General features: G+C 48.4%; 11 protein-coding genes across 11 annotated transcripts; 5 read left to right on the forward strand and 6 right to left on the reverse strand.

Moving 5' to 3' along the window:
- Positions 1-491: 491 nt before the first annotated feature.
- N7487_006531 (uncharacterized protein) lies at positions 492-1,896 on the forward strand (the record flags this gene model as incomplete). The annotated part of the gene is made up of 2 exons (XM_056874278.1): positions 492-531; positions 584-1,896. 2 exons carry the CDS (start codon positions 492-494, stop codon positions 1,894-1,896), a joined length of 1,353 nt encoding a protein of 450 aa, XP_056731998.1.
- A 290-nt stretch (positions 1,897-2,186) lies between these two features.
- On the reverse strand, positions 2,187-3,886 carry N7487_006532 (glycylpeptide N-tetradecanoyltransferase swoF; the record flags this gene model as incomplete). The annotated part of the gene is made up of 4 exons (XM_056874279.1): positions 2,187-2,384; positions 2,447-3,230; positions 3,289-3,730; positions 3,805-3,886. 4 exons carry the CDS (start codon positions 3,884-3,886, stop codon positions 2,187-2,189), a joined length of 1,506 nt encoding a protein of 501 aa, XP_056731999.1.
- A 533-nt stretch (positions 3,887-4,419) lies between these two features.
- Positions 4,420-6,256, reverse strand: N7487_006533 (tetrahydrofolate synthase; the record flags this gene model as incomplete). The annotated part of the gene is made up of 3 exons (XM_056874280.1): positions 6,103-6,256; positions 5,890-6,027; positions 4,420-5,817 (listed from the first exon to the last, which is right to left on the reverse strand). The coding sequence occupies exons 1-3, from the start codon at positions 6,187-6,189 to the stop codon at positions 4,420-4,422; spliced, it is 1,623 nt and encodes a 540-aa protein (XP_056732000.1). The 5' UTR covers positions 6,190-6,256.
- Positions 6,257-7,135: 879 nt separating this feature from the next.
- N7487_006534 (Aldehyde dehydrogenase N-terminal) lies at positions 7,136-8,809 on the forward strand (the record flags this gene model as incomplete). Its single annotated transcript, XM_056874281.1, has 4 exons — positions 7,136-7,181; positions 7,257-7,710; positions 7,766-8,465; positions 8,519-8,809. The coding sequence occupies 4 exons, from the start codon at positions 7,136-7,138 to the stop codon at positions 8,807-8,809; spliced, it is 1,491 nt and encodes a 496-aa protein (XP_056732001.1).
- A 575-nt stretch (positions 8,810-9,384) lies between these two features.
- Positions 9,385-9,897, reverse strand: N7487_006535 (Ethanolamine utilization EutQ; the record flags this gene model as incomplete). The annotated part of the gene is made up of 3 exons (XM_056874282.1): positions 9,385-9,533; positions 9,615-9,746; positions 9,819-9,897. The coding sequence occupies 3 exons, from the start codon at positions 9,895-9,897 to the stop codon at positions 9,385-9,387; spliced, it is 360 nt and encodes a 119-aa protein (XP_056732002.1).
- A 1,016-nt stretch (positions 9,898-10,913) lies between these two features.
- On the forward strand, positions 10,914-12,568 carry N7487_006536 (Amino acid/polyamine transporter I; the record flags this gene model as incomplete). The annotated part of the gene is made up of 2 exons (XM_056874283.1): positions 10,914-11,715; positions 11,772-12,568. 2 exons carry the CDS (start codon positions 10,914-10,916, stop codon positions 12,566-12,568), a joined length of 1,599 nt encoding a protein of 532 aa, XP_056732003.1.
- A 689-nt stretch (positions 12,569-13,257) lies between these two features.
- On the forward strand, positions 13,258-14,723 carry N7487_006537 (FAD-dependent oxidoreductase; the record flags this gene model as incomplete). Its single annotated transcript, XM_056874284.1, has 2 exons — positions 13,258-13,964; positions 14,024-14,723. 2 exons carry the CDS (start codon positions 13,258-13,260, stop codon positions 14,721-14,723), a joined length of 1,407 nt encoding a protein of 468 aa, XP_056732004.1.
- A 474-nt stretch (positions 14,724-15,197) lies between these two features.
- On the reverse strand, positions 15,198-16,857 carry N7487_006538 (cytochrome P450; the record flags this gene model as incomplete). The annotated part of the gene is made up of 3 exons (XM_056874285.1): positions 15,198-16,043; positions 16,115-16,477; positions 16,540-16,857. The coding sequence occupies 3 exons, from the start codon at positions 16,855-16,857 to the stop codon at positions 15,198-15,200; spliced, it is 1,527 nt and encodes a 508-aa protein (XP_056732005.1).
- Positions 16,858-18,289: 1,432 nt separating this feature from the next.
- On the reverse strand, positions 18,290-19,696 carry N7487_006539 (fungal specific transcription factor domain-containing protein; the record flags this gene model as incomplete). Its single annotated transcript, XM_056874286.1, has 4 exons — positions 18,290-18,889; positions 18,987-19,244; positions 19,321-19,589; positions 19,681-19,696. 4 exons carry the CDS (start codon positions 19,694-19,696, stop codon positions 18,290-18,292), a joined length of 1,143 nt encoding a protein of 380 aa, XP_056732006.1.
- An 861-nt stretch (positions 19,697-20,557) lies between these two features.
- N7487_006540 (fungal specific transcription factor domain-containing protein) lies at positions 20,558-22,946 on the reverse strand (the record flags this gene model as incomplete). Its single annotated transcript, XM_056874287.1, has 5 exons — positions 20,558-21,322; positions 21,408-21,572; positions 21,644-22,299; positions 22,370-22,728; positions 22,786-22,946. The coding sequence occupies 5 exons, from the start codon at positions 22,944-22,946 to the stop codon at positions 20,558-20,560; spliced, it is 2,106 nt and encodes a 701-aa protein (XP_056732007.1).
- A 929-nt stretch (positions 22,947-23,875) lies between these two features.
- On the forward strand, positions 23,876-25,685 carry N7487_006541 (flavin monoamine oxidase family protein; the record flags this gene model as incomplete). Its single annotated transcript, XM_056874288.1, has 4 exons — positions 23,876-24,059; positions 24,132-24,379; positions 24,454-25,284; positions 25,377-25,685. 4 exons carry the CDS (start codon positions 23,876-23,878, stop codon positions 25,683-25,685), a joined length of 1,572 nt encoding a protein of 523 aa, XP_056732008.1.
- Between the last annotated feature and the right edge of the window lie 412 nt (positions 25,686-26,097).

Raw genomic sequence — 26,097 nt, forward strand, 5'->3', positions numbered from 1 at the left:
AACGTACTAGCAGCACGCTTCGCAATACCAGTGTGGCTGGTGAGTAGCTCAATTACTACCACACATAAGTAGTACTACTGGCATGCGTATATAGTTATAGTACGCTGTATATATGATATCCATTGATACGTTTCACAATTAACTACATACGGTAACTATGGTATTGTAAAGGAAGGAAGGATGTATGTATGGTATGGTATGGTATGGAAGGAATTGTATGTATTACACACTTGGGCTATGGACCTTTGTGGTATGGTACATATACGCACTGTGGGTACTAGAAATGAGCAATACTACTACTGACATGGGTGATATATATGCCGATATGTGAGGATGGCTGTACTCATCCAACCTCCACCGATTTCCATCAAACCATTCACCTGCGGGAGCAGACGATCACACAGCATACATGCAACGAAGTCTAACAAAAATACGAACTTGAAATCGCTTGATTTTGGCCGACTCCCTCTTGGTTGTATCCAGTGACCATCATGTTATGGAGCCCAATCGACGAGAAAGGCAGACGAGCCAGTGAGTAATCCGACCGTGTGTTCCCTCATGGTTCTAAAATCTAATGAATTAGCAACAACTGAAGATCTAGCCCTCGATCCCCTCAGCTACTCTGGCAATGCAGTCACTGCCGCTTACTATCACCACTCTGTGGCTCTCCCACTCAAATCGCTACAGCCATTGGTCTATAACACCCTGTCCCGAGTGGTACTAGAACTTCCTGCAATGGGGCCAACCCTCCACCACGCGATACAATTTATTCAACTACGGGATGGTCGAGAAGAAGAGGTGGATAGGCTGGTGGAAGAACAACAGAACATCGGGTTCCCGGTACGATCTGAGCAAGTGCCATCCTGGCGTCTGATTATTGCATACCCATCTGGGCGAAGTACCATATCTGATATGGTAGCTTGCTTTGTAGTAGGTGCGTCCGCCAAAGATCAGTTATGCGCGGTGGAGTTCCATCGATCATTCCTGGCTGCATTGTTGCTGGCCAACGAGGCAAAATTGTCGATACAGCCATCGGAATACCTCAGCCCCAAAGATTCAAAAGGGCTGTCTGGGATTTCTACATCACGGCCGGGAAAGCAAACCAGCCATATTCAACGTCACTCTCGGTTCAAAACAGTGAAACTTGGAACCGCAGACACTGCCTGTCTCCTGGTGGGTTGCCTTTCTAGAAAGATCGATATCACCGGTGTCATGCAAGCAGTCCTCGCGGCGTCACTGTTTGCTAACTTAACGTCGGAATTCTCTACCCTCCATACTGCAGGGCAGATATTGCCTAGTGGCACCATCAAAAAGAGTCCGGTCCGCATACCCTGCTCTAGATATATTGCGATACATAACAGAGCACAGGGCTGGCCCGTGGCTTCTATCTGGAGCGAGGCTCGGCGCATCCACACAGCCTCCAAGGCCGAGCTAAGCGGAAAGCCGAGAAGCAGCAGCCTAATAGGGGTTCTTCGGCGTGAGGGAGGCTCTAGCTTGTTTAATACGAACGACAATGAAGAGACTAGTGAGGTCAGTGTTGCGGTATCGAGCGTGGGAAGCTTCCGGGATCCAAAATCACCCGAATCCCAAGAGCAGGGAGAATGGAATATAGGGAGGATGATATCCAGCAATGATAGTAATGATATCGGTGCTGCTCTCCGTATCACACTGGTTGTTGGAGGAGATGGGTGTTTAACAATGGGATTTTCTTGGCTAGAAGGTGTCACCCAGGAGGTTTGGCTTGACCGGGTTATCGTCACCATGAAAAGACTGACAAGAGAGCTTTTGCGCAACAATGGTGGCCCGGAAACAAAACCAATGACACCGGAGACACTCCCCTGGGGAGGTTCAGTGTCTCGGCTTGTCTGTGTAGTTAGGGACCTTATATTGGATTGAATTTCCTTGTACTAGACAAATATTAGCTCCCCCGGTAGCTTCATGAAAATATATAGAGGGAAAGTCGAGCATTTGGAATAAGCATTCGTAAAATAGCCCAGGTGCTAGTGTTTGATGATGTTAAGGTCAACACCAACTTCGCTAGTAGCAGCTACAAGTTTGGCGAAGCGATCTGGGTATATAAAACAGTTTCTTTATTTTCATATTCTTCTCATCGCTAGCACGACACAGGGAAAAGAAATTCGTTTTCGGGGTATCCGACGTTAGATTTACTAGCCAAAGCGTCAAGCCTACAGCATGACGATACCGACACCTCCCATCTTCGACTCATCGGGCAAGTTTTTCTCGTTAATTCCACCGCCAATAGGTGCAGCGCGGTAGTTATATAGGTAGAAGTGGAGCTGGCCATCACCGGCACCGAACTTGAGGTCCTCAAGGAAGAGGGGGTTGTCGTGAGAGGTGAGAGCATTGAAGACATCGAAACGGGCCTAGAACAAATCAAAGATACAAGATTAGCATATAAAATCAGAAATAAGACATTGCAACATACATTCTTTGCACAAATCAGAGCATCGTTCATCAAGAGCTGCAAGCGCTCCTTGAAAGCCTGCTTATCGTCGGAGAACGCGGTTTCGGTCGCATAGTAGTACAGGTATGCGGCATGGACGGCATCGTGCTTAGGGTTATCGATCACGGTAGACTCGAGGTTGTAGAACGAGACAAAGTCAGTGATCTTGTGGGTTTCCGGGTCTTCGGCAACGTATGACCAGACAACCTGCTCTTTACCGGGCTGCTTCTTGTGCACCAGCCAGTGGTCAATTTCTTCCCGTGTAAAGGCCTGGTTCATATCAAAGCGTCGCATGTATCGCTCGAGTAGATCATAGACGGCATCAATGTCCTTGGATTCCATGGGCCGCAGACCCGGGGTCGCTGTCTCGCTAGGGAGATGATTCTTAGTGACCTGGCGGGCCTTGGTCGAGCCATGGGGGAGAGGTGAGAAGCCAACATCGTAGAGCTTCAACCAATCGAGAGAGCGGTGGTAGTAGCGGCAAGAGCTGACGGGTGTGGGAAGGATAATACCGCCAGTGTAGATGGCCTGGTAGATGCCACGGAGGTAGCAGCGGCGGGTAATCTCCTTGATCAGAACGGGAGTCAAGCGCTTGGAGCGCAGCTTCTTGTGGATACACAGGAAGTTGATCTCCGTCACCTTGAGGCGCTCGCCGCGGACGCGGAGTTCAGTTGGGACACCGCAAATGGATGCAACCAGCTTGCGCGACTTGCTGGCGCGCACACCAACATGCCATTCCTTCTTCCAACCGGGAGACATCAGAGCCCTGTGTATGTAGTATTAGCTTTCTGAGATAGGTACAAAGATCCAAGACTCAATCGTACCAATGAAGGAACGATTCGGAGTAGTTGAAGCGGAACATGGCGTTATCATCCTCAACGTAGTGCTTGTTAAGAAGCTCGTAGAGCTCTTTCAGCTCCTCCTCGTTTGTCAGGTCGAGAGTGCACCACTCGAATCCCTCAAGGAGCGCATCGGGGGTCTTGGAGACCTTCTCTGGGTCGATGACCTTGATAGGTCCTTGAGTAATCTGCGTCTTTCCAGCCTCTTCAAAAGCAGGCACTGGCTGTGTCTGCCAAAACTTGTATGAGGCCATATCCTTCTGGTTCTTACCTCCCACTGCCAATCCGGTCAGCATCTGCGAGAGGTCCATGTTGTGCAGTAGGGCTGCGGCCTGGTCCTTGTCCATCGCAGCCAACTCGTTCTTCAGGGCGGGGTTTTGTTCGAGGAGCAAGGAGGCGAACTTCGCGGGAAGCTTCTTTCCTGCTTCTAGAATTCGAATGTCAACAACTGCGCATCTGCGGGCTAGGGACCTTGGTACCCAGTGTGGTTGAGGAGCCTACCATTACCCGAGTCGGATGGAGCTCCAGACTCGTTTTCATTGCGCTTAGGGGCCTTGCCCTTTTTATCGCTGGAATCCGACATGATGTGTTGGGGGAGTTGAGGAAGAAGGAATTGGGTTGGGCCCCACGTTTCAAACGCGGATCGCTCTGGTGGGGGAGCCTTAATAATACACGATAACTATTGGGATATTGAAATGCGCTCAACACAACTTGCTAAGCATTTGATTTATGGGCGCAGTACGGAGTAGTTATTTAGACTATTATTTATGGACACGTTTCACCCACGGAGTCCGTTTTACCCTGGCCGGAGTCCATAAGTGCTCCACTGGGAAGAGTGAAGACCCCCGCTCAACATTGAACTCTTAGTGGCCTACGTCAGGAACCTCGGCATTCACATATGCAAAGTCCATGGAGCTAAAGCACGTATAGGGGTTCAAATATGGTATCATTTAAATGCATTGTAAACTATGTTGAGAATCGAAGAATTGTTGAAATCCAAGCAAAAACACCTCTATGTCCGTTCTATGTTAAGCCAAAGGCACATCTCAAGTGTTGATACAAGAATACAAGAATGCAAGAGTCATTTGGAGCTCCGGGCTACCAATCATCGGGCAATCATGCGTCGGTAGGTGGCTTTGTCTCAACTACGTCGAGGAATCCTCCGACCAAATGAATGCTGCCGGTGACAAAAGTCATGACTGGAGTTTCGTCCTTCTGCAGGACCTTGCGTTCCTGACCCGCAATCTCACGCGCAAAGTCAACAGCCTCCTCAATTGTACCGAAAATATGTGTTTGGGCGTGAGGGTCAATAGCATTCCACTCCGTCGCAAGAGACTTCTGGACTCGAAGATGTTCGAGGTCGTCAGCATTGGTGTTCATACTGACCAAGTCGGGTCGGAAGCCCGCCTCTTTGTAGGTAATGTTCGTGCAGAATAGGGCGTGAGTGAATGGGGAATCATTTCCAAGGGCAGAGGCGAGGGTCTCGTGGAGAGCACGAGCAAGAGCCGTGCTATCACGAGTCTGTTGGTTGAAGATCAAAATCCGTGTCTTCTTGGCGGCTACATCCTCGGATGAGGAGTCGGCTTGGATACGCGACGCAAACCACTGGCCAGCCAGCCGGATGCTCTCCAAAGTATGTCCGCCATCAATATACCAAGAGACGTTCTTTTCGAATCGGGTTTCACACCGGCCGCCTAGGCGAGTTTTCTCGAGTCCAGTCTTGAATTTCGCTGGTAGTGGTCCTTCCATGATATTCTCCGGAACATCGATATCAACCTGGCGCAAAAAGTCCGCCGCAGCTGCCACTGCCACCGAGGCGTTGGTGTACTGGAAGTCTCCAGCCAATCCAAGGGTGATCTTGCTACTCTCAGGACGAAGCTCAGGATGGCAAGCTACGATTTCCAGGTGAGCGCCAGCCTCCTCCGCGCGCTTAGCCAGGACTTGTTCCGCACTTGGAGGTTGCGGTGCCGCGAATCCATTTATGCCACGCTTGAGAATGCCACCCTTGTGCCACGCAATTTCCTCAATCGTATGTCCTAGCATAGCAACGTGATCAATGCCAAGGCTACTGATCGCTGTAACTTTAGGCTGTGGGATCACGTTGGTACAGTCGTATTGACCACCGATTCCACATTCGATCACCGCCGCGTCTACGCCCTCACTCAGGTAGGTATGGAATGCCATCAAGGTCAAGTACCGGAAATATTGTGGTTTCGCCCCAGGCCCGGTGGGATCCTGGCCCGCCAGTCTAGCAGCCTCCTCCAGACGATCCCATACTTCAAAGAAATAGCGCGCAAACTGCTCTTCGGACAATGGGGCATTATCGATCTTTATGCGCTCACGTGCGAACCGAAGGTGCGGGGAGGTGTAAAGGCCGACCTTGAGGTTGGATTCGGGTTGGTCCGCATCTTTTCGGGAGTGTTGGGAGAGGATTGTGGAGATGAATGCGGAGGTTGAGCCCTTGCCTTTCGTGCCGGCGACATGAATTGCGTTCAGCCGATTTAGGTCGGAAGGCTAAAGAACGTAAAGATCCCACATTAGCTTCACTCACAAGGGATCAACATCCCTGCCATTAGCTCAGCACACCTTGTATCCGATGCGCTGCAACCAGTCCACTGTCTCCGGGAGGGATAAATCGTTCATCTCCTGCCTCGTTTTGGACTTCCTGAGTGCCTCCACAATCGCATAGTTGGTTTGCAAGGAGTTAAGCGATGAAATCGCAGCCTATCCATTCCAGTGTCAGCATACGCCATATTTTGTCGGAAATAATCCCCCGTCGCAAAGCTCCGAGTAGCATACCTCGTATGTTCGAGTCATGGTGGGCGAATGAGTTGAAACTTGCCGTGCGCAAAACTGCCAGCGAATAGAGGTCCAAAGCCTTCTCATGGACAACTGAAGCCCGTGCCTTGAGTCCTCAAATTGAGCAGGGGTGATTAAAGAAACCCCAGTAGCTCTAACGATTTATGATTCTCTGGTTGATCCCACCCGCTCTCCTCGGGAAACCCATTTGGCACTGATCGGGAAGATCACGTGCTTGGCAACGTCCTATGAAATAAAGTCAAGCTATCTATACATCTATACACGGATGTTGCATTCATAAATAGTGAATAAATACGTCAACAGATAACTTGTATTGTATGAGCTTACATTGTCAGTTCTCGACATTTTGTATGCGAAGTTACAACCAAGAAGTGATTATTAAATTGTCACAAGATGAACAGCACTCTCACTACTGCCATGCATGATATGCCCAGTCCTGTATAGATTATAGAGATGGTGAAACAAGCCAAGAAATTCCATGCAACTGGCGAAGTAAGCCACATGCGATTTTGTTAGAACGTAAATATATAACCAATTGACTGACTAACTCCTTTTTCTTTCGAAGGTATTATAAAATTGTAGAATGTAAATAATTCATCATTTAGTGAATAGCGCTTTTTTCTTCCTCTCCGATAGAGTAAGGCCGATAAGTAGGGCCTAACATACTTCGTCCTAAGTAGGCATTGTGCAACAAAAGCAAAGAACTGGGAAAGATTGGCGATCGTTAACAACGGCCATATTTATCATCACTTTCGATAGCAACCTACCTGGCTGCTTGCAAGTTACAAATCCGGATAAAAAGCGAAAGAATTTAGAGAAATTGGAACTAACGTGGAATTTTACGTGACTGGCTTGAATCATCCGATAGTGGGTCAACGACATTGCAAGCTCTATAGATGATCAAAAGAGGCTATAATATAATATCATCTGGAGCAATACTTATTTACTGTTCTACTTTTATACGAGGGAAAAAAACGACAAAAAGCCACTCGGATTATCACAAACTATCAATATGAGCGAAATCGAACTCATCGGCTTCGAGGGCCGGTCTATTCGCAGTATGTATATCGCACACTCTCCAATCATAACTTGATAGTTTATCACCAGCCACTAAATATCTAGCTCACCAATAGTCAACACGGGCCTTTTTATCAACAATGAGTTTCAGCTAGCGACGGGAGGATCACAGCTCGAGGTCGAGAATCCCACCACAGGCAGCGTCCTTACATCCATCTCAGCCGCACAGCGAGAAGATGTCGATGCCGCCGTACGTGCTGCCAAATCGGCATTGCAAGGTCCATGGGCAGCAGCAACTCCAGCTCGTCGGGGCCAGTTGCTAAACCGACTCGCCGACCTGATCGAGCGGGATGCGGATGACCTTGCCAGCCTCGAGGCCCTGGATGCGGGTGTCTTGTTCGGAGAGTCAAAGGGCCTCCATATTCCCCAAGCTACAGAGACACTCAGGTATTTCGCTGGATGGGCAGACAAAATTGCTGGCCAGTTGTTGAGTATCCCACAGGGATATGCGTACACACGGAGAGAGCCGCTCGGGGTGTGCGCTGCCGTTGTGCCTTGGAACGCACCATTGTAAGTGTCCCTCGTATGCCCGATATAAATATGGTTGCTGATGCTGTATATAAAGAATGATTACTATATGGAAGCTGGCTCCCGCAATCGCAGCAGGCAATGCATTGATCATCAAGACACCAGAGCTCGCGCCTTTGTATGCACAAAAGCTTGCTAGCCTCATAAAAGAGGCAGGGTTCCCACCTGGTGTTCTGGCTATCCTTTGCGGTTATGGTGCAGTTGCTGGTCAGGCACTGGCCGAGCATAATGGGGTCAAGAAGATTGCATTCACGGGAAGCGCCCCCGTCGGCCGGGAGATATTGCGAGCTGCAGCGGGTTCGAACCTCAAGAAGGTGACCCTAGAACTAGGCGGCAAGAGCCCCTCAATCGTGTTCTCTGATGCTGAGCTGGACAATGCTCTATTCTGGACCACGTTAGGATTCACAGCCAACAATGGACAGGTTTGTGCGGCAGGGTCGCGCATCTACGTCCATGCAAACATATACGATAAGTTCCTTCTCGCCTTCGCTGAGAAGTTGGCCCATACCACCCCCGGAGATCCTCTATCGGGTAAGACAACCAAAGGTCCCGTTATTAGCCAAAGACAGAGGGAGAAGATTACCGAATATATCCGCCACGCAAAGGAATCTGGTATCCGCCTGTTGGCTGGAGGAGCTGAGATTCCCGGCAATGGTAACTTTGTTCCCAATGCTGCCTTCGCCGATGTGCCTGATGACGCGCGTATCATGCAAGAGGAGATATTTGGTCCTGTTGCCGTAAGTATTTTAGAGGGTCGCGGTTTACCATACTTGCTGACCTTGGATTCTAGTCAATTGCAAAGTTCAATACTGAAGCCGAAGTGATTAAGAAAGCCAATGCCACCGAATTCGGACTGAGTGCTGCTGTGTTCACGAATGACGTTAACCGGGCACAGCGTGTTTCAGAAGCCCTGGAATGTGGCCAAGTCACAATTAACTGCTGGGGTATGTTGCACGCCAACACTCCATTTGGGGGAGTTAAGCAGTCTGGGTTTGGCCGTGATATGGGTGAAGAAGCATTGGAAGCGTGGATGTCGACAAAAACTGTCAAGTACTTTACTCTACCAACAGCTGATGAGTAGGAGTTGTTACTATAAGCCAAATATTAAAACTCTTCATCATTCAATTGCACGAAACAGAAGTCTAGTCCATCTTGTTAAATGATAGAGATATACTTGTATGTGAAAATCACGAAATTTCTACATCTATTTACAAAAAGGTGCAAAGCGTCTAACAAGACATTCAAAAAAAAATATCGTAGTGTTGTTGTCTTACATATAACATCCCTAGCATCAACTTCGGTCGAAGGGATCGGATTTCTGAAGTCCTACGTCGTCAATGAGAGAGGACCTATAGGCGGCCGAGTATTCCTTTTGTTAACGATACAGTCTGGGGCTAACATGTATTAAACAAAGTTCATTCTCATACTTATGTAGTTACGATACGCACCTCGGATAAGGAGTAATATGCGCCAAAATTCTAGTTTTGCAGACACATGACTTCAAAATTAATAGATGTGGAGTGCGATGAAGCCTAAAGTTATATATTCATGAATTTTATATGTCTATCCCCCAATCATCTCCGAAGGACGATTATCAACTTTTGTGAATATAGCTTGTAGACCTATCCATCTCTAGGGGTACCATGTGGGATCGTCTTAGTGCATCTTGGGGCGAGCACCAACTTTGTAAGCCACAGCATACCGGGGAGTAGAGAAGATGATGCTACTTCCCCGGTGAATGAAGAAGGTGTCCCCAGGGAACAGCTTAGCAGTGTTTCCCTTCTCATCCTCGAGGTGCAGCTCGCCTAACAACCAGACAGGTAACTTGTCAGTATGTTTTGTGATTGGCCATATTAGCGTATGTTAATTGATGGAGATTGACTCACCTTTCAGCACAACTCCTGTCTCATCATAGTCATACAGTGGAGCCGGTTCGGGGTTGTCAATTTGTTCAAGGAGGAACATAGATCCAGCCAAGAGGTTCGGGGCATCTTGCGACGCGGAGGAGAAAACATCGCCTATCACAGATGATGAGCTTTAGTAAATATGGTTCTAGGTGTGGGAGGGGGTGAGATTATAGAGTTTCTTACCAAAGTAGACATTAGGAGGGCCGGGCTCCAATTTGGGAACGCGGTGGAACTTGCCCTCATCTAGCCACTCGAAAACCATGATGAGAGGAATGCACGGAGAATGTGGCGGAGAGATAATACGTGATTGAAATAATGTGAAGATCAAAAGGCGTATAGCTATAAATATTTCTTCAGCAACAATAGAGCCGGCTGATGTTTTTATATTGCGCCCCTAGACCCCTAGACAGTCAATGGAGCAAGCTTCTGGAGACTAGTGTAACCAATGGTTTATTGATCCTCAACTCAGCTACTTGACGCCATTCTACTCCAGCCTGTGGGGTCACAAGATACTAACTTTGACGACACGAGTAGACATAAGAATATGAGACTGAGATACATCTGCATTTTGGCACATTTGAAATATGGCTTATCAGTACAGCATTCATGCTGACTCGCGAATGAGAAATTCCACCGTTGATTATCTGCGGTGATCTTTAGATGAAAGTTGATAGATTAGGGTGTTTTAGGGCTGATAGGCAAGGGTAGTCTCGCAGGAATTAACTATCTTTTCGAATTTAATTTAATTCCCAGGCAACTGCATTCTGGATGTTTATCATTCGCTTATTTTACTTTAGTGACGCTGCATATTATATCCATAACTTGTGGTTCATATTCTGCATAGTCCCCTATCTCTGCATAACCTATTAGGAACTAAGTCCACTGCTAAAGCCGAGGCTAAGATAATTGTATATTAATCCGGTCCAATCCACACGATTCTAGTTCCACTTCCCTGCCACTTCCCCAGGGTTCCCCGCATAGATGCTATCTTTTAGCGCAAATCCTCGCTGCTGGATATTCTTCTGATTGGATCGGTGATACCTGTGGCCTCGAAGCTTCTGTGATAGCCACATAAACTTTGCATGGACACCAATGATCTCCATTGATAACGTTTTAGTTATTAGCCCCATAACCCATTATGGATATCTAATCCTTCGATTTGCTCTTTTATGTGAAGGACATCCTTCCCAACATTGATTCTTCCACCTCAATCTTCAAGTACACACTTTGTTGCTTCTTCTACTTTATTTCCGAAAATACTAGAAAATTCTAGTCGCAATGAACGAGGCCCCTCTCAAAGTCGAGAGGCCGCAAAGCGATGATGAGGCCCGCCTGGCAGCTCTGGGCCAGGAGCAAGCCATGGGCCGCCACTTCAACGTCTGGTCCTTGATCTTCCTCGCCTTCTGTACCAGCGTCACCTGGGAAGCCCTCACTTCCACCATGGCCCAATCCCTTCGGGCGGGTGGCAGTTCCAGCCTTGTGTGGGGGTTCGCCGCGGCAGCTATCGGAGCCATGGCTATCGCCCTATCTCTCAGCGAGTTCTCCAGCATGGTTCCGACAGCCGGAGGACAATACCACTACGTGGCTGCCCTTTCTCCACTCAAATACAGACGGCTCTTTTCATGGATCGCCGGCTGGGCCACTATCTGGAGTTGGCTTCTTTCTGCCCTGACGGGTACATTCTCTAACGCCTTGCAGCTGCAGGCGTACATTATATTGTTCGCTCCGAACTACGAATATCAGCGATGGCACACAAGCTTGATTGTCATCGCTATGACTACCTGCTTTTTTGGGCTTAATGTCATGGGTACTCGCTGGCTGCATCGATTGACTTTCCTGGGTATCATGCTGCACATTTCTGGATATGTCACCATCATCGTGTACCTCTTGGTGAAGGTGCACCCGAAGAATACGGCCACTTATGTCTTCGCTGACCTAACTAATCTGAGCGGGTGGAAAAGCGACGGGGTCTCGTGGTCAATCGGTCTGATGAGCTCTGCGGTGGCATTTATTAACTGGGACTCGGCCACGCATATGGCGGAGGAGATGCAGAATGCGTCAAGGGATCTTCCACGAGTCCGTAAGTTCAACCCATTACGATAAGTTATAAGATTTGGCATTAACTCTCTCCGTCAGTCTATGGCTGCGTTGCCCTCTCCGGTATCCTTACCTTCCCTTGGGTAATCGCCCTAGCCTTCTGCATGACAGATATCGAGGCTGTGCTGAATGGGCCGGTGGGAAGAATCTGCCCGCTAGTGCAGCTCGTATACAACGTTTCAGGCGGCAGTCAATCCATGACTCTTGGAATCACCTGGTTCTTCCTCTTCCTGGGCTTCTTCATCGGCGGTCCAGGGTGCATGGCAGCATCATCCCGCGTCATCTGGTCATTCGCGCGAGAAGGTGGTCTCCCGGACTGCTTTTCGCGTGTCCACGGCCGACTTGAGGTTCCCGCCAACGCATTGCTGCTGTCATGGGCCGGGATATCCGGTCTAGCGCTTATTTACATTGGCAACGAGACCGCCTTTTACGGAATTGCGTCCGGTGTGACTGTGGTGATGATTTTCTCGTACGCGTTGCCCATCTTCCTCCGGATTATCTACGGCTTTGAGCACACAAATTTGCAGCCCGGTCCTTTCACACTTGGTGCTTGGAGCATGCCGATTAATGTCTTTGCCGCGTGCTGGTGTATTTACCTTATCATCTTCCTTTGCTTCCCCTCTGTCGTTCCTGTCACGCCGGAAAATATGAACTATGCACCTCTTATCTTTGGGGCAAGTATGTTGGTCGCCGCTGGGACTTGGTGGGTATATGGTAGTCGGCTTTATCTCGGAGTTTTATCCGAGGAAGTTAGCCTTATTCAACCCGAGGAGATAGTGGTGGATCAGCATATTGAAGATGAGAAGAAAGGGGGAGATAGCTCTTTGGGTATATAGGGTTAGTCAATGGAATGAATTCGAGTGATACTTTGGTAATACCACAAACCTGTATCAACTGCATCATGTAGCTACATCATTTCGGAAGAGAAAAGACCTCGGGATCTTCAAGACTTAGACTACCACCGGGTTCCTAATGGTGGGTACCTTCAAAACCAACACCCTCAGCATAAAACAATAGACCAATGCCTATTCCTGCTCTGAACCCCGTTTCTTTCCAACTTGGTGGATAATTATGCTGCGTGTTAACACATGGATCGACATGGGAGGATTAATCTGACGCAGCGGTGGCCAGTCAACAGAGCTGAATGAGAAACCAAAGATAGCGTTCGTATCTCGGGTGGCATAAGTTTATTCACAACTTTGGAAACATTATACAATCGAATATTGATCCGGCCTAATATCATTTACCTCGTGTAGTAGCAAATAGAATGAAAGGATGCGAAATTGGGGTCAATCTATTACCCCGCTCAAAATAACGGAGATAAAAAGCGACATACGGAATATCTCCTGATTGGGCCATTGAAGCTATTTTCCACCAGATACTGCACCCCAAACAGGAAGGATGGAGTGTGAAGTCCAGTGAGGGATTCATATAGAATGGATTTCGTTGATCAATTGGACTGTGTCAAAATCCATCTTCGAAATCATTCAAATATCCGAATCCATCAAGCTCCCACCACGCAAACATGGTCAAATCAACCAGCAAAGACCTCCGCGTCGTGATCGTGGGCGGCGGCTTTGCCGGCCTAACCGCAGCCATTGAGTGCAAGCTACGGGGCATGCACCCGATCCTGGTCGAGGCATACCCAGGCGCCAGCTCGCACGGCGATTTACTCGACTTTGTGCGCAACGCTGGCCGGGTCTTCGAATCCTGGGATAACGGCAATGTCGGCCGCAGACTTATGGCAGCCGGAGTCAATGCTGCCAAGTATCTCGAGTTTTACAACGCCGACAATGTGCTGCTGCGGAGGGATCCCTGGCCGCAGGCGTCGGACAAGGACTGTGTCTATGCCGGGCACCGTGGAGAGATGCATAGGATTGTCTATGAGTACGCTATTGAGGTTGGCGTTGATATGCAGTTTAGCAAGCGTGTTGAGCGGTATCTTGACTCGGATGCTGAGAGGGGTGTTTTGGTGGAGGGAGGCGAGAAGATCCTCGGTGATGTCGTCTTGGCCTGTGATGGTCCCCGGTCCTTAGCCCGCTCTCAGCTTCTCCATTTGCCTGAGTCCACGGTTAATAGTGGATATGCAATCTTCAGGGCGTTCTTCAATATTACTGATGAGATGCGCCAGCTTCCTGAGTTCTCTGAGATGATCAAGGAGGGTGAGGACAGCGTTCGGTTCTGGGTTGGTCGGGATATGCATGGATTTATCTATACGTGGAAGAATGGAAGGTACATATTCTTTCCCGGTAACCCGATTTATCAGATCACATTCTGACTGAAAGTTCTAGAGATTGTGCCTGGGTACTAACCCATCTCGATGATGCAAACATTGCCGAAACATGGTCCTTCCCAGGAAAGAAAGAGGACGTTTCCAAATATCTCAAAGACGCCGGCTTCCCTAAAATCTGGGACCAAGCCCTCGAGGCTACACCAGCTGACCGGATTATCGACTATAAGCTCGTCTGGCGGGACGCCATCCCGACATGGCTATCCAGTTCTAAGAAATGTGCAGTAATGGGCGATGCAGCGCATTGCCATCTCCCAACCTCCGCCCAGGGAGCCTGCCAAGCCGTCGAGGATGCCGTTACAGCTGCAATCTGTCTGCAAAAGTGCAACGGCGATGTGGCGGCGGGCCTGCAGGTGTTTGAGCGGATCCGATTCAACCGGTCGCATGTAATTCACCAGGCGTCTATCTTGACGCGTAATATTTATCACAAGAATGACTGGACGCCTGACCTGGTACGCGAATACCCTGATTCTTTGATCATTCCTTTCTATCCCTGGGTTACCGATTTCGATGTTTTCGCCAATGCGGAGGAGCACTTCGATCATTTGCTGCAAGATGTTAGAAGTGGGAAACCCGGTACTATCGAACAGCTGGCGCTACCTGCTGGAGGAAATTACGATGCGATGTTGCTGGAGAAGAGAGTCCCGGAAGAAAAGATAGATGAGCTGGTACCTTCTAATGTCGTTCGAGTTCAGTCATGAGTTAGTTGTGATATCACGAGACAATGTTGGCAACTGGTGTCTAGAAATGGACACCGTATACAAACTGTTACTTTTTAAAATCATTTCTGAAATACTACATTTATGTAGACCATTGCATATTACATCTACTCAAAGGCTTTGTGCCAGTAACTTGGTCGATTTCACTACCTCTTCATAAACATATATCTTATCGAGTGTAGTACCATACCTGACAGACACAATGGGGAGCTTTTGACAAGGAGAAAGCATGTTTACGCAGGGAGCGAAGGTTAAGACCAAATATATGAGTTAGGGAGGCTATACTATGTTTTCAGAAATTATTTCAGTTCGAAGGCCTACTGTCAAATTCAGAAGGATTTAAACGTTTGACAAATAAAATAGCCCCGAAAGAGAAATAGCAATGGTAGCATGGCTGTGGCCATTATTATTTAAATTACCATTAGCAACAGAATAAATTCCATAGATATTTCCACTTCAAAGGTGCCGTTTCGCCAATTTCACCACCAATCCTTTCTGGGGTGTAAACCAACGACACTTAAACGACAGCTTCGCATTCGGATCCACTAATGCAATATCATACTGCATCAGCAGCGACGCAACCAATTTCGTAATTTCCATCAAACTAATATGCTTCCCAAGGCAGGTATGCGAACCAGCACTGAAAGCAAAGATAGACCTCTTCCTCTGCGCCAGCAAATCTGCGTCTGCAGTCAACCAACGCTCCGGCTGGAACTTCTCAGGGTCTGGGAATAACTCGGGGTCGTAATGCAGTACCCAAGGGCTAATCCCCACTTCCGTGCCCGCGGGAATAAACTTCCCACATACAGTAGCACCCTCCGGCGGCACGGTTCGGCCGTACATGATACCGGTTGGCGGGTGGATGCGCAGTGCTTCTTTGATGACTGCGTCTAGATATGGGAGGGTGCTGGCACTGGCGTATGTGATTGGAAGGGTCAATCTCGCCTCGCAAATCTCACGACACAGGGTGTCGTAAATCTCGGGATGCTTTATCACGTTGAACATGATCGTCCGCATGGCAATTGCAGTGGTGTCTGCTCCTGCAGTGACATTTCCAAATGCATGGGTGTTAATTTCCCGATCTGTGATGGAGTCTGGATGGGCTACCTGGTGCTCCAGTAGTCGCTGTACAAATGAGCAAGGACCCGTCACTAACTGCGCTACCATTTTCTCGCGGAATTTCATGACCTGCTTTTGTGCCAGGTCTAAAGTAGCGCCGTCCGGTCCATTATTTCCAAGGACTAGTTTGGAAACGAATCTATTACCAAGCAGGAATTTGTGAACCCATGGAAATTGACCAACCTGATGAAGTGTGTTAGTAGATGCATTTGTAGAATATTAAGGTAATCATATTGGGGAGGGGTCTGCTTTACAATTGACACATAGTCTCCGGCAATATATTCAAGCATTGGCATCATCCCAATAGGATCTCCCTTTTCCATAAATTGAAGGTCCTCGCCAAATGTGACAGCGAAGATGACATCGGTTGCATAATATCGCAACCACTTTCCCAAGTCACACGTCCGACTCGGAGTTTCGACCACATCGTCAAGTATTTTGAAGAAACGATCCGTGACTGCATCGACAAGAGGCTCCAGTTGTAACATTGAGCCCATAGAGTATGCATTATATGCGTTTTTCTTCATGCGGGTATGGAGTGCCTTGTCTGTCAAAACCAATGGATCTGGAAGCAATCCTTCATTGTCATAGACCCTGAAAGGGATATAGAATGCCGACTAAACATCAATTAGGTATTGCAGCAATAAAAACATATTACATCCGTTCGTTGATTTCTTACCTTCTTGAACTTATCAGATGCGTTATAGATCACGTTAATTGCCGCCGGATCTCCCACTGATACAAGGTCCGGTCCTGTCCGCACAACATGACCGTACTTGCGATGCAGGTTTAGTTCCCATTCATGAGGTCGCCCTACCAACACTGCAAAGAACCGGGGGAGACGAGTCCATGATGCGAAGAACGGGCCGGGGATGTGTCTCAGCGGTGTTAGATATCTTTTGGACAATGCCCATGATATCAGGATACCAGCGAAGACAATTAGCCAGTACTGAGTGGCAATTCCCAGAAATGAGGGGGTTTCTTTGGATGTGAGCATTGTTTCTAACAAGAAAATCAAGAGCACACACACAATGACAAGGGTGTTAACGGTGCTTTAGGAACTACTTAGAAAGATATGCAACTTCGTTCTAGTAGACATACTCTTCCAATCAGATAAATAGGATTTCCGTTTGTGGGGTTTTATAGAAATCCCTGCAAATATCAGCATAGATATTGCGGGGTATAATCAGAAAATGAAGGAAGATCTTCCTATTGGACATGGAGAAACCCCCATCTTTGAGCATCGGCATATCTTCAGGGCTAATATGTTGAATTTGATTCGGTGGATTTATCTTTAACTGGCCAACCGCCTCTACTGAGTGGGCAATAGTCCGCCCTCGGCTAGCCTGTTGTAGCCATAATGTCTAGGTAGGGAAGTCACGAGAATTGAGCCGCTCAAAGATAGTATACTATGCAAGGAATAAATGTCATTGTACTCGGGGCTTGCGAGTTGGCAATTTGGGGATATACCAGCCTATACAGTTGAGACCATAGGGTTAAGGATGAATGGGAATGTTTGATCTTGAATGATTTCGTTGCTTGTAGAAGGCGGGTTTTCAGTAAACACACTGACTCTTAGTTAGAGCACAAGAACTAATACAGGAGAAAATTCCACAAGAGCTGTAGATCGTAATTATTTAAAACGGAACCCTTGGTAGCAAAAGTCCGAGGCAAACTTGAAGGCGAAACTAAAGACAACAACCCTTCTTCAATAACACAATTGAGACATATTTCACAAAATATCAGCTGTATAAATTGCACCATTTTCACGGCAAGTAAAGGAGATTGATCTGGTTAACAGCTGCCAACGTATATAGTAAGCAATTTCCTTCGCCTCCCCTTGAGCCAACGGAACACCTGGGCACTCCCTCGACAAAAGCCGAGGTATGTAGGCACTAAGCTTTGCCTGTTCTGAGCAGGAGACATGAGACATGTTACTCCCCGTAGCTCAAAGACTACACCCCCAAATTTCAACTCAAACCAACTGCAGCTTCCAGTCATCCATGGCTGGGTTCTGGACGCAGGGGCAGGGTATCGTCAACACCGTCCATAACGGCATGCGAGTATTCGCACTGGTCCTTCGCAGCCACTGATAGGGCAGTGTGTGTCAGGTAATTTTCCTTCTTCTAACCCAGGACTCCAACCTTCGACTGCAATCAGGGCGAGAAAATGCTAGCATCCATCTAGGAAAGGCACGCTGGCAACCGGGTGTTGAGCTGGAAGGGATCCAGATATCCGAGCATGTATTCCCTGTTGGGAAATTCGGTCCACTTCCTCAGAGTAGTGGGTGCCGTTGTGAGTCGAGGAGTGTTGGCGAAGATGGCGTGAAAGATATGATAGCAAGCAAACCTAGTTCCACATCGAAATTTCCACTCCTTGGTGGAATATGACGTTCCCAAGCAAAATTCAATATCGAACGCGTAAAATCTTCAGACCAGGATTTGCGACTGTCCAATTCGTTGCATCGTATCCTGCCATCTCTCCGGCATTGCCTGTCCACTAGTAACAAGGTCTCGATGAGCCCAGACCTCATCGAGGATCTTCTGACCATTCTTCGTATTATGTATGCCCAGCAGGTGCAAACCATCCAGTCGAGACTGGACGTAGTTTCTCTCATGAACGCCGTCCATCTCAGCTCCGATGACAACCAAACACCAACCGAGGTTCGCACCAGGGCCAAGCGCATCAGGGACCATGGTCAGTAGCTCCTGCGCGGTGTTGAGGGATGTCTGCATTTCCTCTGTGAGGGGCTCCTCGGGCCCGTGAAGAATACGGTGCACATATATATGCGAGGAGTGTCGGAATATCTCTGCTGTCGCGACCATCCTCCGGCGCAACTCCTCCTGTCCCATCCCCACAGTCGCGAAGGGTTGCGCGGTTCTCCGACATGAGATGTTTACTAGAGGGCTTGAATCAAGGATTATGGCTGTCGAGCGGATCTGGGCTTGTAGAGCATCTACTTGGCTCTGTAATTCATGCATGGTAGTCTGGTTGTCTTTCGAAGCTGCGTATAGTCGAGAAGCAGCCCACTGAAATACGAATAAGGTCAGCTTATCTTTTATACTTCCCAGAGAGAAAATTATTAATGATGGGGAGATAAAAGCATAGCTATGTGAACTGACTGACCATAAGCTTCGGTAACCTGGCTGAACAGCCAAAGAGAGCATCAACGAATTCTCCTTGACTCGCCGGTTCTGCCGTCACATCTAGCCAGGACTCTAACTCTGGCATCGCCGGTTGGCCGAGATTGAGAGCAGTCTGGGTGTCGATCAGACAAACCCATGTTTTCAAAAATGGTTCGATGTCGGAGCAGTCACCCCGAGATCGGATCCAGCCACGGATGGCATCGTAATTTCCTTTCCACCGACTCGAGCCTGAGAATACCTAATAATCAGGCGACTTAGTAAAATGCGTAAAAATTGGGGGGAAATAATATAAAGGTAAAACAATATAAATGTACCTCGAAAGAAACTAGCAGCAACATTGAGGCCAATGTAACGGGATCATGGATACTGTTCGGGGACATGAACCTCTCTCGGAGTGCTTTGGAGGCGGCACGGAGGTACTTTCGAGACACTGTGTCGGGCTTGCGCTGCCAGCGGCTGTGGTGTGAGGCGGCGACTGCGAGCGCTGCGTTTAACACCGCAGGCTCTTTTACAGCCATAGGCAGCAGGGAGCGATATCCATTTCCGTTGTAATCGATGGCGAGGGCTATCCTGGCGATATTCTCTAATTGGTGAAATATTTATGAGTAAACGAGCACAGGATCGTCGGATGAAGGGGGTAAGTTATAGCTAGGTAGCTTGCCTGGATTACATACGAAGGTAATGTTGCATGAAGAAGCTGTCCTCTGCCGGTAGCGCTAGAGCCGATATGGCCCCCGGAAAGGCCACTTCGGGCGAGTCCGAGGTCGATAAAGATCTGATTAGGCGCCTCCTTGCTATCTTCTGTTGTTTTGAGATGCCTGCAACCCCCGATGGCCACTGGAGCCGGACTCCATATCCGCGACATTTCACGCCCCTTTGTGTGCAGATCCTACAGCCTAGGGAAGCCGTCAACATTCAAGCCCTGATGGATTCGATCGTATGATCATCCCAACTGAGTAATTAGGGCACGGAAACGTACGAGGTAGACCCCCATCACATTGTCTGTTCTTATCTAGACATGTCCAACACATGCCGCTATCATTCTGTCGCTCCGCCTGGGGTAGATTGCGCTCCATTGCTTGCGACATCAAATATGAGATATCAATCCTAATGTGCTGTAGAGAGGAGAAACAAGATTCTGGGAGAGAAGGTGGGCGCAGCGGAATACCCCCGTGGACGGAAGACATTGAAACTTGGCTTATCATTAGATTTGACACATTCCCCGCCTGGACTCCAAAAAAAGAACGCCATGACCGATTAGTCCTAGTGACCCTGTTTATACTATTTTGCATATCAGATATCAAGCATTTTATCCTATTTGATCAGTATTTGAAATCATCGTTGCTTTGCCTATTGTATATCGTAGATGGTGTATACATAGTTCCATGCGGGGAATCTGGGGTAGGCATATATCCACGGGACCAACATGGCCCGATGAACATTCAAGACCAGCACAAGTTGAAGTCCCTCCCGGAGTATTACTTCCATTTTTTAAATATCTCACCAGGCTAGCCAAACTACTATCAACAGCAAGAGATAGAAAATAGATCATCACTTGAACATATTATTGTTAAATATATCTGACCATATGTCCGACTCACCAACAACAGATTCCAGTCCCGGAAAGATAGACATCTCGGGACCAAGTCCCGCGAATTCAGCAAACGTGGACATCTGACTGAAGAGCCCCGGAAATAAATCATTAGCATCCCTAGTCATGGGGCATCGGTCGTACTCCAGATGAGATTCCCCATGTGATTGGAGTTGTTGGTTTTGTGCTGGCAGGGGGAAGTTCGGTGTTCCACCTGACATAGACGTGAGGATTGCGCCAGCCATATGAATTGGCGACACTTCTGAGTCACCTGGTTCCATTCCAATGAACCCCTGGCCTTGTCCGTCATGGAAAGCGGGGCCTGGGATCATCTGGGTGATGGTTCCCATCGCTTGTAGCGATGGATCAATATATACGCCTGAGTTGTGTGGACTTTCGTCGGGGTTCTGTTCATCATCTGTGTCTATATCTGCTGACAGATGGCCTGCATACGCTTGGAGCCATTCCGGTGCCTTTTCTCCGGACTCTGGTTGTTCTTGACTTCCAGTGGGGTTTTCATCCTGCAATTGTCGAATCGGCTCCGGATCGTCGTCCCCCTCGGTATCTCCGGATATATTTTCGCTATTCTTGGGATCTAGTGGCATGAATGTGGGCTCCTCAAGATCGAGAAACCGACTGAAGTAGCTGTTGAATGACTGGTCAATTGTCTCAGATGCATGTCTGAGTCTAGTATTTGTATCGTGGGCACGAAAGAGAACATCCATCTGTAATCGCGATAAAGGCAAGTTCGCTGTTGTCAGCAGGGTGTGCAAAGTAGGAGCTGTTCTGTTTAGATAGAGTAAAACATACCCACTCTTTCGCTGGGGCATAGAATGTTTTGAGCGCCCCCAGTACAATAAAGGCAAGTTTCAGGTTCTCCAGAATCCGATTATCGTATGGCCTCGGTGACCGGTGGAGCCGATTGATAGATACTAGTGCACTCTGCGTGCAGGCAAACCCGACGAATAGCGCATGCTGATTGTACCAAATTTCAGAATCCGTTAGCACATAATCCGTCAATCGAGAAATGGATAGGCACAACTTACAGAATAGAACCCTCCATTTCTGATAACATCTTGCGAAATGTCGCATATTGCGTCTGCACTAGACTCACATCGGTAAATCCTCTCCTTCAAAAATAAAGGTGGTGCTTCGGGGAACTCAACACAGCGAATCGGCAGGTCTTGCCCGCCATCTTCCGCTGACTGGGGTCGTCTTTCCGGTATCGGAAGGAAGGTACGGTTAAGGACGATAACACAGCAATGCCAGACCATAGAAGAAATAGATGCGTCCAGATCCTCCAGCCTCGAAGGTCGCCCCGAAGGAGAATTGGAGCCGAAGCGGAACGTGCTAGGGTGGCGGAGGAGATATTCTTCCAGATCATCCTGTAGCGCTCGAAATTCTGAATTCAAGGTCCAGGGTGGTGGATTCTGCTCCTTGAATGGGGTAAGACACAGTTGATTGATGCAAGAAAGAAGTTCAAGTAATTCTACTAGATGTGGGCAATCTTCGGGGCATGGTGCACATTCCAACCTCGGTCTTTTGGCTGGTCGGCTGCTTGAAGGTTGGAGATGGCGATGGCCCAGGCAATGAGATGCCTGTGCAATGGCGAGATACCGCTCTGCGACGCTTAACACTTGAATTTGTTCCGCGTCAAGTTCGCTGTCTGATCTGGCTAGCTGCACTAGGCTGCGACCCATTGCTGTGGATGTCAACATTCCCGTCTACATAGTGGAGATGTGGAAACTGCCCAGGTGTCTGGCTAGGCTTACCAATATCTATCCACGCTTGCCGACCGTGAGCCCTACTGGCTTCATAGTCAATTAAAACACATATAGTCTTGACGTTGTTTACTTGTTGCCAGGTAACAGTGGAGGCTTGAATGCAATTTCGTGCTTCTCGTTCCATTGATTCGGCAAGTCCGCGAGCGTGCGGTCCACGCGCGGCTTTGTGCACAGTGAAGCGGATGCTTGAAGCGCATACCGCTAGCACTAAGGCCCGAGACATGGTACCTTGGGATAGATGATGTTGTATTTGGGCCGGTGTTAGCAACGATCTCAGCTGTGCGTTTGCCCGAGTGCAAAATATATGTATGAGATGGCACATAAGATCTATATCCAGCGTTGGCAAGCTGTGGAGATTTTATATCAGCATCAGTAGAAGATGAATACTCGGAGGGTTAACACACATTTTCGAAATGGTGTCATTACTGTAAATCAAGTCTTCCAAGCCAGGTTTCCATACAGATGGATCTGGCACAAATTCATCGTTATCGTCCTCATCATCGTCATCTTCGTCATCACCGTCGTCGTCCGTGATACATCGCTCAATCTCTTCCGCATCCTGCATCTCTTCGGATACCAGGTCGGTTGCAATCCGAGGCAGTGAAGAGACAGTCACTTGCTCACTGGACGGGATTCGAGCAGCCAATTGATGAATAATTCTTTGAGATTGCCCAGTTCGTCGGGGTCTGGGGCCACGTCGCGCTCTGTTCTTGCTATCGAATTCGCATTGTCGCCCACTCTCAGAGCATAGCGTACATGGTTGGCTACCGCTACATTTGACCTTGAGGTTTTAACAGCTACGTTAGCATCAACTGCCAGTATGTGTGAGAAAGGCCCCTGAAACTAGCCACTCACCCTTCGCTTGCGGCAAGAACCACAAGCTAAAGTCACCTTTCTTCTATATGGTCCATGAATAGCAGAATTGGCTTGAGACATTGAGCCCAGGAAAAGCCAACATTCCTTTTGAAATTCAACCCTTGGTCATTTCCAAGACGAATTGATGAAACATAAAATTGAGCCTGTCGGGTTAGAGTACTGCACCCCTCACGGCCCCTCACGAGAGCCCCGGCTATTTTGGGTTTTCGGGGGGCAGATTAAGAAAATGTTCAAGTGGGCAAGCGAACAGCACTGGATAACCTCGGGAGTTGCCAACTTTGGAAAGATTCCAAGGTTGTCCTATCGCGAGAAAAGAATGTCTTCTGATTGGTCGTATTTTTCCGTCTTGGAAGCCCCCCAATATCCAAGTTAATCCTGGGACCCACTGAACCACCTACCCCGTGTTCCAGCGAATCAACATCGAATGCTTGGATGGGGGATATTGTCATGGTCTAGTGGACTGATACATTTGCTGTGTTTTCTCCTTTAGGGCATGCTTGGTTGGTCAGGATCGGGAAAATGGAAGAAAGACATAAGCTGTCGAGTCTGCCGCCCATGGGACCATCAATTCGTGGATATTGATTCATACCTGAACATTACAAGTCAAGACAATACAACATGGTCTACTCTTCCGATGGCTTCTCCTGGACTCCTTCCACTGGCCGCCAGGAAGGGCTTCCCACAATTGGCGTTGTTAATCCCTCGTCACACTCTATTCAGCCGGAAGACGACGTCCACGATGTGATTGTCATCGGAGCCGGGTATGCTGGTCTGGTCGCCTCTCGAGACCTGGCCACCCAAGGTAAGCTTTGGAATACAGGCAATTCCATCCTTTGCCCAACACCAGACGGTCATGGCTAACAGTACTTTCCAGGAAAGACAACACTTCTCTTGGAAGCTCGAGACAGACTCGGAGGCCGCACATGGCACGCAACCATCGATGGATTCAACTACGAGATGGGTGGCACTTGGATCCATTGGCACATGCCCCATATCTACCATGAGGTTTCTCTGTACGGCCTGCACAATGACTGGATCGTCACCCAAAACCCCGGTGGAAAGGAAGACTACTTCACTGCCATGACGGGCAGTGAGCAGCGCAATCTCTCGCACGAAGAGGAGGTATGTACACAAACATTATATACCTAATCCTGCATGAAGAAAAAGTCAAAGCTTACCTATATACAATACGACAGGCCGACATTTGCGGTAGAGTCCTCCGCAGCTTCTGCAACGTCGACGGAGACGATCTCCGACAGACATGGAAATACGCATTCGGCACCAACCAGTCGCCCGAACTCATTTCCAAGTGGGACAAGCTTTCGTGCCAGGACCGGCTAGACCAGATCCGCGACCAGCTGTCCGCTGAAGAGGTGAGCATTTTGCAAGCCCAACTGATGCAGATGGGTGGAAACACCTTGGACAAGATCGGACTCCTTGGCGTACTCCGTTGGTGGGTTCTGGGCAGCCACACACCGACGGGCTTGAATGACATCGCCCTCCATACTCGACTGCGAAGCGGGAACAGCGAACTGCACCGCCGTATCTTCGAGCACGCCTTGTCTACCGACAACCTGTCCTATGGGTTCAGTGCCCCAGTTCAGCGGATCGAGGATGCTGGAGACATTGTCACTGTGACGACTAGAGATGGGAAGGCGTGGAAGGCCAGGTCCGTTATTTGCACGGTGCCGCTCAACGTCTTGGCCTCGGTCGAGTTCAGTCCCCGACTTCCTGCGGATAAGGTGGCAGCTTTGCAGCAGCAGTCGGTCAACAGGTGCAACAAGGTCCACGTCGATATTAATGGGCCAGAATACCTGTCGTGGGGATCGATGGCAACACCCGGGAAGGGATTGATCTCCGCATTTGGAGATCATCTCACCCCCGTAAAGGACACTCATCTAGTATGCTTTGGTCCTGACCCGGAATGCTCTGCTGGAATGACGCTCGACAATCTTGATACTGTGAAAGATGCCGTTGTCCACCTCCTGCCCGAGAATAAGCAAGGCGAGGCTGTCATTAACCGTATTGTAAGTGAATACTCTCTCCCAAAACTGATCAAACTCTTTTCTCTTTTGCATTCTTTCAATGGTCTCAATAATATACTAACTTTGTTGCCCAGGTGTCTCATGATTGGAACAAGGACGAGTTCGCAAATGGTACATGGTCTTTCCCTCCACCGAACGCCACGACGAAATATCTCTCTGTCCTACAAAGACCACATGGCAACGTCTTCTTCGCCAGCGCGGACTGGTCGGATGGCTGGTGTGGTTGGATTGATGGCGCCGTCCAGAGCGGTATGCAGACGGCTCGTCAAGTCATACTGGAGCAACGGAAAGCTGCGGTTATGAAAAAGAAGGTTGTGCCGAAGGGTACCTCTATTGACCTTTCTATTGACCTCTCCAAAGGTATCGTACGATGTGTTATCTAAGGATCGTTAGATAGACACTTGTTGTTATAGCCCTGAAGATGGGGTAGGAGGAAGTGAAAGTATAAAAAGTGCTCGCGTCTGATTTAATATCTAGGCATGCATTTAATGATATTTTATCTGAGTCGCAAGATAAGGTGTATGTGTAGAACCTCGGAAAGATGATGTGTTTAACAAATCTACCTATAGAAGGATTTGGAACACATTCAATAATAAGTTGGAATATGGATGTAGGTCTTCTAAAGTGTTCATGTATTGGCTAAGGGAACTGCGAGAGAGAATCCGAGCAACAAGGACGATGGGGACCGATTTGAAAGCAATAGCAGCCGCATACAGCTGGAAACCCTCGTGGTTCCGAGCAAAGAAACAGTGTATCAAACAAAGGGGAAAGATGATTAGAATTGAATTGAGGGGG

This window comes from Penicillium crustosum, assembly GCF_028827405.1.
Source record: "Penicillium crustosum strain IBT 35664 chromosome Unknown utg000002l_segment0_segment0, whole genome shotgun sequence".
NCBI classification, from domain to species: Eukaryota; Fungi; Ascomycota; class Eurotiomycetes; order Eurotiales; family Aspergillaceae; genus Penicillium; species Penicillium crustosum.